Genomic DNA, 11,343 nt, shown 5'->3' on the forward strand with positions numbered 1-11,343 from the left:
TTGCTGTCTTTTCTTGGATTTTCTGTTTGCACATAGTCACTTTAAGATGTTTTCTTGTTCATGTTTTTTTTGTTTGTTGCGGTTGCACCCGATTCAAGAGCCGAATGGCTCACAGGGCTATACCTAATAAATGAAAAATGAAATGAAAAAATCCTCAACCGAGTCACCATTAACAAAGTGACAGATGTATACAAGTCTGGTTAACCAATAACAGTTTCACATTGCCTTTAGTGGAAAATACTGTATGGGTAAGAGGCGACTTTGGGGAACAGTGTGCTACGATATGTGCTATGTGTGCATTTGATGTGCCACGAAGAGAGGTCATTGCCCAAACCATCGCTGTATATTTCTTTCTGAGGCCACTGTTGTTGATGAATGCGTTTTGTTTATCCGTGCACCACTGCCAACGCAGCTCCAGCAAATAATGTGTTTAATCATCAGCCATAATCGATTATTCCTCCTTGGATTGCCACTTTTTCTCCAGATATTTCTCAGCCAGCCTTCTTGAGCCACTAAAATAGCTGCAGTAATAAAATAAGCAATGACCAAATCCACCACGAGACGAAGGCCTCACCACCTAGCCATTGCTAATTTCTCCTGATCCTGCAATGTAATAATCCACCTAACATCTGCACATTAACCTATTCCATTGCTGCATCTCCTCGGCACACATCCTCTAGGAACACGTTACATTCCTTGGCTCCCGGTCATTTTTTTGAACCGTGCAGTCACAGCAACGTGTCCTGCCCTAAGCCACTTAGAAATGTATACTGTACAGTACATCGCATCAAATATTAAATTGACCCCTAACTGGGAAGTAACTATTGAGCAGTGTCATCAAATAAATGAGCACGGGGAAGCTTTGACAAAGTGGCAGAATGATAATTGTTTTTCTACCCTTTTATCTGGCAACAAAACTGACACTTTTTTTTACAAGGAGTCATGTTTGCATTGACCACAATACCTGCGGTCAGAATGCAAACAAAAAACACAACTCTGATAATGTATGCACTGTCCTTAAAGTTGATTGGTCCACACCCGAGACAGCGTTCCTTAGAGCCTAGTCTCCATTGGTGTTGGACCAGATGACGCCAAAATGCGCACAACTCAAAGACAATGCACCATCAGAGTATGAGAGCTCGGGGTATAAGCATTTACACCATTGGAACCTCCTTTGCCAGTAGAAAAACATGCTACTGGCAAAGGAGGTTCCAATGGTGTAAAAGTGGCAGAACTTCCTTATTCCCATTGTGCCAATCTCAAACAGTCGACATCTTCTCAGCGTGATATAACTCTCACTTATCGTTTCAAACTGGATCTCAAAATAGGCCAAAACGTCGGCTATCATATACTTATCTTTTAAGGTAGTGTTATTGACGAATGTATTGAGTTTCTGGTGTGCTTGTGCACGACAGCCAATGGAGCATCGCCAATTAATGTATCGTCCGTGTGCTGCTAAAGAGACCCACAATGTCAAAATCCGTCCAGACTTTGCTTGCTTAAACAACGATCTCAACGCCAGTAGGTTAATGGACTAAAACGTGGTATTTACATGTGCAAAGAAAACAGATGTCTGCTTATACATTGCAATGCATGCAGTGTAAGGCACGTATATGCATTGTGTCTTGAGGTAATTTGGCTTATATGAGTGGCCAAGTGGTGTACAGCCATTCATTGTCACTCCACGACCGGATGAGGGCCTCCCCACATCGTGTGGGTCCTGGAGGTTATTTGGCCATACTTCTCCACACTTTTCATTGCGGGTTTCCCACGGGTCATAATATAAATACATTGCAACAATGGGTTTTGTTGCACGTTGATAATTTCTCAATTGCTAATGGAATTGGCATCACAGCAGTTATACTGTGCACAGGACTGCATTTGATAGAGTATGTTAATTTGCTCGTATACTTTATGCTGTGTTAAATTCGAACAAGTTACGAAAATTCATGCATGAATTTACAATGTGTGCACATTTTTTTGGGACAAAATAATGCATTACTTTAATACTCTGCCGCAGTACAATGAAAACAGGTGTTTTTGTACAATGTTAATTTTCATAACAAAGGGAATGTTTGTCTTACATGTTTGTGACAGGGAGGCCAGGTTACATAGTGAGGCCCTGCAGAGGCTCGGATTACACCCAATTCAGCAGAAGTCCCCAACCTGTCCTTTATTTTCAGCAGTGCCACAGTATACGAATGTTGGATACATGTGTAGTGTAACGGTGGATTCGAGTAATTCATGCACGGGGTTTCAGAGTTTTTTTGTACAACACTCCTCCTTCACGATCTATGAATGTAAATACCTATTCTGCAATTACATAGCCTGTAAAGAGTGAGCCAACTGTTAATGATTTTTTAATTCGTCATGCTTTTTAAGAGAACTCCTCCGATACCATTACCCTATTATCCACGACTCCGGTTATCATCAGGAGCAGTCGGGTCTGTGAAAAAAACTGTAGCCCTATTCATCTTCTTGGTTCTTTCGGTAAAGTCACGTAGAATGGAAATAATAAAAATAAAACATAATAAAATAATTCTCACGTTTCGGCCACAACGCAAGCAGCCGTCCTCAGGTGAAGACCATATACGCTCCAAGCGTGGTGTTGTTTCATTCAGACGCTGTCTCCCGAACAGACCTGGTCTTCACCTGAGGACGGCTGCTTGCGTTGTGGCCGAAACGTCGTGAGAATTATTTAATGTTTTAATTTATTTTATTATTTCCATTCTACGTGACTTTACCGAAAGAATCAAGAAGATGAATCCCTGCAGTCACGAAAGCTTTAAATCGAAATGTAGCCCTATTCTTTGGATTAAAAATGGATAAGCCTGCATAAAATAGCATCCACAATATTGGTCACCCACTTCACCATGGATACGATTCCTCCTGTATTGTACAACAAATATTTTATTTTGTTCAGAGGCGCAACTAATTATATCAACGGGCCTATGAAAAAAATGTATTGAAAGGAGCAATACTCACAAATAATTGAGTCCTTGCTTTCATGTGCATGTCAGTTCGCAAAAAAGCCTAGGAGTTCAGCAACACCAGTAGCGCTACGATATTTTACGCTGTATTTTTCGGAAATGTTACTTTTAAAATTTGTACCAATTGTTATTTTTGTCATTTATGGTGAATTGTTGAAACAATTATTCAAATTAGAAATTGTTCAATACTTAAATGTTTATCTGTTCATTCAGTGCCCCCTTGTGACCGACTAGGCCCCTAAGCGTCCGCATACCCCAAAGTTACGCTCCTGCTCCCGTGGTCTTAAATAAAAGGAAATATTTTCTTAACATGTAGGTCTTTCTTTGCTTTAGTGACAAAAAAACTGACTTTAAATTAACCTGCTTTATTCTAATACAAGTCATGCAATTTCAAAATCCTCACTCCTGATCTGGTGAAATGGCCTAGCAGTAGCACGACTCACTTGTTGCAGGTTAGCGGTTTGAATCCAGCAGCCTTCACGATTAATACTGCGGGTGTATTAGCCGTAAATATACGTGCCGTCTGCTCTAATGTACATTTAAGACCCAATTACATAATTCACAAGCCTTAAGTACATAATAGCTACCGTTTCAGACAAGGGCCCTGCTTCATAGGAGGCCATGAGTGTATGAGTTCGACAGATTTGGGGAAATTTTCATCCAGCAGTGGTAAAATGTTATTAAAAATGTGTTATTCGGGAGATAAAGCACATGAAATCCCGACAATTATTTAGTTTGTACGAAATATTCTATACATAACACATTGGACAGTACTATAAAGTCTTGCCTAAAAAGCCAGCCTTCCACATCTGGCAAATGGTTTGAAATGAAATTAGCACTTTTCTTGTCCTAAAATGTCAGAAATAACTCCTACATAAATTCCAGAGCAGATGTAGAACCTGCCGTGTGGAATCGTCTCCCCATCTTGTATTTATCAATGGCAGCTGAGGGACAGCGGTACGACTAACGTGAAGACTTTACTATTTTGTATGTTATTTGCTCACAAAAACCTTCCCTAGATCATGGAAAGTAAATAGGGAGTACTCCTGTACCTTTATTTTAAACATTTTAATAAGTGAGATAAATGACAAAGTAAAAACGTGACAACTCTTGAACTGAACTTTGAAAGTAAATTTCATGTACCGTTATATGTACAGTACTTCATTGTATGAAAATCTGTTACCAGATTTAATAAACGGTTTACAATCTTATTTTCTTGGTGAACCAACTGCTTAACCATATTGGAAATATGGTCAAATTACTTTATTGTATATTTAACTTGAGCACAAAAATGAAACCAGACAATAATTTTATTTTTGTCATTTTATTGTGGAGAATGTCCGGTGGTAAGAACACAGAAAGGACTCTTGTCTTCTGAGCACTTTCACCATTCGCAGCACTTCCTTGGAATGATGGAAATCATCATCCCTATGGCAGCTTGCTGAACCCTGCAATGGCAGTTACACACACATGTAGATTTAGAATAAACCTATTCAACACAACACAGGAAAGCTAAAAGTAATCAAATGAGAGCTGAACACTTGCTGCCAAACAGAAGTGATGTGACAGGCTACCTTGGCTCATTTAGCTCTTGAGTTCCAGGACTGTGGTCTTCTCGCTCACGTAGATGCCATCGAGGAACTTGCGGATGTCCTTGTTTTTAACAGTGGTGGCCTGCTGAATGAGGGCAGCTGGGAAAGACAATAACGCGTATTAAGCCTTCACGCACACAACAATAAAATCAGGCCAGCACTCACTACGTTTAACATTGGCAAATTATTTTATTCACGGTTACACATAATAGTTGCACATCCACTCACCAGAATTTGAGACGAGTTCAATGTCATTCCCTTCAAGAATGAGCTCATCCTTCTGGTTGGTGGAGAGGGCACATGTCACACCTGTGCAAAAGAATATGGTTAGTGGCATGTTCTAAAAATTAAACAGTAGCTTCTCAATACCTCCCATGCTTACAGACACTAAGAAGCTAAAAAAGCCAGCAGCTGTCATATCATTTTCACAATTCATTTTCAAACAACACATCATGGTCTGCAAAGTCCTTGTATTAGATCCGTATTTCGGGCATGTAACGATTGACCAAATTATCCATTAAATCCAATTATAATGCTCATGAGGCATTCATTGGATTGCATTATCATATTTTCTTAGTCAAATACAATGTCAAACCACTGTTGAATGAGGGTCTCCTCACACCCTGTCAGCCATAGGATATTTAAAGCAAACAATACAATGCTGGCAAGTGCAAGTTGGTGGAGTTGGGGCCCAGGACTGATGGAAATTGATCTCAGGTCAGCGGATTCATGCGCGGGAACCTCTGCCGCTTGGCTTGACGAATTTTATGCAATTGGTTTGTGGAAGCCTTACAGCCACTACTGATTCTACATGCACCATAATACAAATTAAATTGTGCCTCCAAATCAATGATTATGTTGAGCAGATGAATCATTGCCTGCAGTCTTTCAGCCAAATTTATTTGGTGTCCTTGTCTTCCAACATTACTTCGGTAAAACCCCTTTCACATTGGAGCCACCTGGTGGTTGAATCTAAGACAGCCATTTTCTTTCAGAGCATCCCATATATTTAGTGTGTCCCTTATGTTGGGACTCCACATACCAGGCCTCATCTGCACGCGTCGCGTGTACTTCTCGCCCAGGAAGTTGCGGATCTCCACCAGCTTGCCAGTATCTTGGACCACCACATTGATGGGGAAGTGGGCATACACCGAGCGCATCTTGTACCGGAATCCCTAATTATATGCACAACACGGGGGTAGCACAAGAATCAGGTCAACATTTAAGTTTAGTTGTACTGTTACCTGGTGGAACATGTGCACAGGTAAACTATGTAATATGAATCATACGTAATAATAAACTAGACATCCCAATATACGCTTTTCCCAAAATACGAAGATACGTAATGTCACATTTATCCATGAAAGCTTCAGTTTCAAGACTTATTCAAGATTTAAGAATAGGTTTTCCCCTTTTTTCTGGCAACAAAACAGGTATTAAGATGTTAAAACACCAAACTGAAACCTTTTGCAAGGAATCATGTCTGCATTAACCACATAAACTTGTGGTGAATATAAAAGAAAAAACATGCTGACAGTATATGCATTGTCTTTGAAACCGACTGGTCCACACCAGAGACAGCTTTCTTTAGAGCCTAGTCTCAAACAGTGTTAGACCAGAGGACGCAAAAATTATTCAAGATTGTCGTGAATTGGGATGTTGGGAGATTTGACAAATTACATTTCAAGGTGTGCTATTTTGGATTTTGGAGAAAACCTGCGACGAGATAATTTAACCAAGATGAACATTAGGTCCTACGATCATAATACAACCACATCTGTTGTGAACTTACCAGCGTCACCCCCTTCATCATGTTCATCACGTGGCTACAGATGGTCCGCACCGTGGCAAGCTCCTTGCGATTGCCCCACCATTTCTCCACACGCAACTGCAGCCAGGGAGGAAAATGTACCAAAGGCAATTTAAGGATATTGCCTTCAATTTTAGATTGTAATTACAATACTCTGCTGTTATTCAGATACATATCAACTGATATCCATGTAGTGACCCTGAAAAGCATATCTCTGCTATGTATTCTTGATACCCCCCCCCCCCCAAAATGCTTCCACTTATTGTTATAACAATAACCCAACATTTGTCCCTCTGGTTCTCAATGTGCATGTCATTTTATTCTGGAGAAATTTTAGTCTATAAATTTTAATTGTATTATGTTCATCTCAAAACCAGACCACACCATGCAAAAGTGTGTTAACAAACAAGTAATGTAATGGCTACTAAATAATAATTTAATGGCACAGAAGTTCCAAGTTCATGTGCCGCAAAACAAAGTAGACATTTTTGGATGTCAGGGATCCATAAAGTTAACCTAGAAGCCAATCAGGGTTGGGGTGGCACAAAAGGATGGAACCAAAGGGCCATAAAATTACGTAATAGCCATCACATGATCATTAAGAAGCTTTTGCACACCATATCAGCCGAATAGTAGTTTCTACCTGGGATGGCTTGAATACGTTTCACGTGAGGTAAGGCATGTTAAATTCACTTAACGTATGTCAATATTCCAATATGAAATTATTCTCAATGTGTTAAACACATGCACAAATTTGAATTGTACCCATAAAATGCACATTCTGCAGGTATGAGAATAGGTTTTCCCCTTTTTTCTGGCAACAAAACATTTGTTAAGATGTTAAAACACCAAACTGAAACCTTTTAAAGGAATCATGTCTGCATTAACCACAATACTTGTGGTCAGAATGCAAAAAAAACTCTGATAATATATGCATTGTCTTTTAAACCGATTGCTCCACACCAAAGACAATGCATATATTATCAGTGTTTTTTTCTTGTTACTGGCAAAGGAGGTCCCATTGATTCTGGGGGTATGTTAATATTATGGAAAGTTTTTCTAAATGATTAATCCAATTTTCTAGTCAATATTGCATTTACCCCCAAGTGAAGATTTTTTGCCAAGTGTGCTAACTCCCAATACGAATGGATTTTCCTGTATCCTACAGTTGACAAGCCTCACCTTCTTCTTGTTCTTGCCGAGCAAGCTCAACTCCAGATTGATGTGGTTGAACTCCCTCTTGAGGACTCCCCTGGGTCCTTTAACAGTCACTTTGCGCCCCTTCAACATCACCGTGACTGTGGGATAGAGGAAAATAAATGTTAACATTGCTTCACGGCAAATGCAATGCTTTTGTGCGAGTCGTTTTGGCGTACTAACTTCCAACTAAGCTGAAGATCATCAACGCATCGACATCTATCCGATAATAAAATAACTAAGGGTTTGTAAAAATGTTGTTTTCAAAAAATCTTCGGCTCTTTTGGACTATTTTTCAGCAGTTTGTCTTAGAAGGTAACGTCTGCCTGAATCGAATCCCCAACCCAGATAATATGCTCATGGACAATCGACAGTTAACTGTGCATTAGGCTTGGTTTCTTTTTGAACTGATTTTATATTGAGCTTCAAGAACACAAATGAAAATTGCAAGAGCCAAAGGGGGGGGGGGGGGTATCTCACCATTTTCGGGTATGTCCACGATCTGATTGCTCTGGATGGTCTTCATGGCTGCGGAACAAAACAATACAGACGCTCATTGATTTCACTTTGCAAAAGATACGCCCTTTTGAACCGTAGTTGAAATAACTTGAATTACATAAACATTTGTATACATAAGCAATTTTCTAATTATGATCACATCCAATGCAGGTTTTAACACCAACTATTTCATCAGTCAACCAGTGGCCAACATCATTGCCCGATTGGAAACGCCTAAAAGTTAAAATATTTTGTTCCACAGATTTTGATAGGAAACTAATCAACAGCATAGATATTCAGGTCTTGCCTGGGTCGGCTATGATCAATGGGCAACCATCGGAACCGAAGCAAACAGGTTCAATTTTATAGTGTACTCCATGACAAGCACGTAAAAAATAATTACAAATACTATAATACTATGAAGCACTTTCTCATTAAAGCCAAAATGTTTGTTTATACAGGGCAACTCTGAAACAGTGCCAAGTAAGCCGAATGGAAAATACGGTACAGTACCAGCCACCGTGCCGGTATCAACATCGCACGCGGCAGTCGCTAGGACTTGGGAGTACAGTACTGGGATGGTAACCCAATATAGGCCATTCTACTCAATACGCCTTAACTATTTTCCAAATGGATGTTTTTACTAGAAACCACGCAAACTTTATACACCCGAGTTTTATCAACTAAAATTACGAGTGTTCATGTATAACACTTTTGTCGATCAACTGCTGGATGAAGGCCTCCCCACGTCGTGCCGAGCCAGTTTTTTTTTTAATATACTTCAACCACGCTGGTCAGTGCGGGTTGACGACGGGGAGCATAGACGTGGGAGCATAGTATAATACAACGGATTTTGATGCACTGCCCTCTGCTACCCACAACGTATAACACATTTATGCATGATGGGGCACCCATACAAGCACCATCCCGGACTCAATCCTGCCAGACTTCCTAGACCTGGTCGGCCGTATTCGCGGTGATTTGGTGATAATAAGTTTGCTCTCTTTTGTAAAAGTTACGAGAAGAAACTTGTAAGACACAACTTGGGTTGCCCATTGAGTTACACGTACAGCACCGCACTGAACTAAGCCACGCAAGGCCCCAATCGAGTCCCCCATCCGCGGTCGACAAACATCGACCTACAATAAAGAGCTCGCCCATTCCACCGGCGGCCAACATATAAAGTTAGTCGTGAACACAGTAAGTCTCAGAATGCAACGCGGCGTGTAGATTATTCGCGAGAAGGTGTAGCGAGGAGGATTACCGCGGATGCGAAGCGCGCAGGTTATGGAGCCGGGGCCTCACCTCCTCCGGGTCCGAGAGAGAAAGGACGGGCGCGCGCGCTGATTGGCCAGTCGAGATCCCGCCCGCGCGCGTGTTCTCGCGAGAGTTCGCGCAGGCGGTGACGTCACTCGGAAGGGTTTGCAATCCGTGAGCCATAAAAGCCTAGATGTGAAGCTTTCGTGACTGCAAAGATTCATATTCTTAGGTTTTTTCGGTAAAGTCACGTAGGTAAAAAATTTAAATTAATAAAAGTAAAATAAAAAATAAAATACAAATCACGACGTTGCGGAAGCAACACAAGCCTCTGTCTTCCACCTGAAGACAGAGGCTTGTGTTGCTTCCGAAACGTCGTGATTTTTATTTTATTTTAATTTTACTTTTATTAATTAAAATTTTTACCTACGTGACTTTACCGAAAAAAGCTAAGAATACGATAAAAGCCATTGGCCATAAGGATGAGGAGTTAATCGAATTGTGATGTTCGATAAACAAACGTGAAATTAAAAGCGATTGCTTGATTGAACATTGAGGTGGTGCTTCAAATCCTGGCTTACAGCCCTGAGCCAGTGGTGGGAATTCCACATTCCTATGGCCGGGGCGAGTTCATCCACACGATAACAATTGTTGACTTCCTACCATTTGTAATGTTCACTTGCTTGTGTGCTTGCTTGCTTACGACCGTGCAAATCTTTCGGTCGTGTTTTAACCCACTTCCCGTGATCCAATCGAGCTGACATTTTGCACACAGACTCGTTGTGCGTGACAATTAATGTTCGTGAAAAACATTTTTCAAAATTTTACACTGTTTAGGAAAAAAAATATTTAATTACCAATTGCTTAATGGTGGCAATCATCTGACCCATAGGTGGCAGCCATCTCAAGCCAGAGGACGAGAGGACTCTAGCCGCCACGCATATAAAAGATTTATAGTGAACATTTTTGTTTTTACGGGTTAATTTTTTAAAACACTGCATTGTGTTGTATTATATAAATTACTTAATGTAACAAATATATGGTCTAGGTATACTATTTTGCCCACAACATTTACGATTCGAGTCCGACGTTTCGCTGGTGATTACAACCAGCTTACAATCTCCAACAAACCTGTCAACACCAATTCAGCGCCTAGCTTATTACAGACCAATTCAGATCTTACTGGTCACCCCGTGCCCTCATAAATCTCAACGTTCATCCTACAAAGTCCCATCACAAGGGACAAACACAAATTGACAATAAGTAATATTTAAAAATATATATTCTTTAAACACGCTTGAATGAAATGTACCGTAGTCGTAATGGCAGAACTCCAGGAAGTTTACTGTGGACAATTTGAGCCAAGCCGAAACATAACGTATACAAATGATTGTTTAAAACATGTTTTTATTTTTAATGATACAATATAGTCTTGTCATCAGTATGACATAAGTATACCAAGTTTGCAGTGGATACCACATTGGGAAGTGGGTTAAAATTGAGTTACAAGATTTGAGGATACGACAACAACAGAGTGATGATTGCTTGTGTTGCAGTCGAAACGTCGTGAGAATTGTATTGTTTTATATTTTTATAATTTTATTATTTCCCTTCTACGTGACTTTACCGAAAGAACCAAGAATATAACAGAGTGAGTTAAATAAAAAAAGCGTGTAATAATAACAAAAACACGTTGCCGTGTTATTGAAACGTCTGTACGCCATATGGACCTGAAAACGCAATTTATCTGTACACAATCACACAGTAAACCTTATGGGTTTAACAGCTACGAAGTAATAATCGATCCGCACGTTTTGTTTACGCGACAGACCTCTACTAATGTGGCGTGTCGCGTGGCGGTGGTTTTAACGACACATTTATATTTGACACGATCTAAACCCGTCCAAACAACAACACCAACAACACCACAACCCCCTCTTGTTATAGATGGAGAATGTATTTGCTATAACGCAGTTCAAGTTCATTGATTAGGTATAGC

General features: G+C 40.2%; 1 protein-coding gene across 2 annotated transcripts; it reads right to left on the reverse strand.

Annotated features, from left to right (window-relative positions):
* Positions 1-4,298: 4,298 nt before the first annotated feature.
* RPL9 (ribosomal protein L9) lies at positions 4,299-9,458 on the reverse strand. Of its 2 annotated transcripts, none has more exons than XM_061552273.1 (8): positions 9,352-9,458; positions 8,070-8,117; positions 7,575-7,690; positions 6,375-6,470; positions 5,625-5,757; positions 4,811-4,891; positions 4,565-4,681; positions 4,299-4,438 (listed from the first exon to the last, which is right to left on the reverse strand). In XM_061552273.1, the coding sequence occupies exons 2-7, from the start codon at positions 8,113-8,115 to the stop codon at positions 4,575-4,577; spliced, it is 579 nt and encodes a 192-aa protein (XP_061408257.1). In that variant the 5' UTR covers positions 8,116-8,117; positions 9,352-9,458; the 3' UTR covers positions 4,299-4,438; positions 4,565-4,574. The 2 variants fall into 2 exon arrangements, with proteins under 2 accessions (XP_061408257.1, XP_061408258.1); XM_061552274.1 differs by having other exon boundaries at positions 9,393-9,415.
* Positions 9,459-11,343: the final 1,885 nt, after the last annotated feature.

The sequence above is a fragment of the Lethenteron reissneri genome, chromosome 16 (genome assembly GCF_015708825.2).
Source record: "Lethenteron reissneri isolate LAM-NWPU_2019-01 chromosome 16, ASM1570882v1, whole genome shotgun sequence".
In the NCBI taxonomy this organism is placed as follows: domain Eukaryota; kingdom Metazoa; phylum Chordata; class Hyperoartia; order Petromyzontiformes; family Petromyzontidae; genus Lethenteron; species Lethenteron reissneri.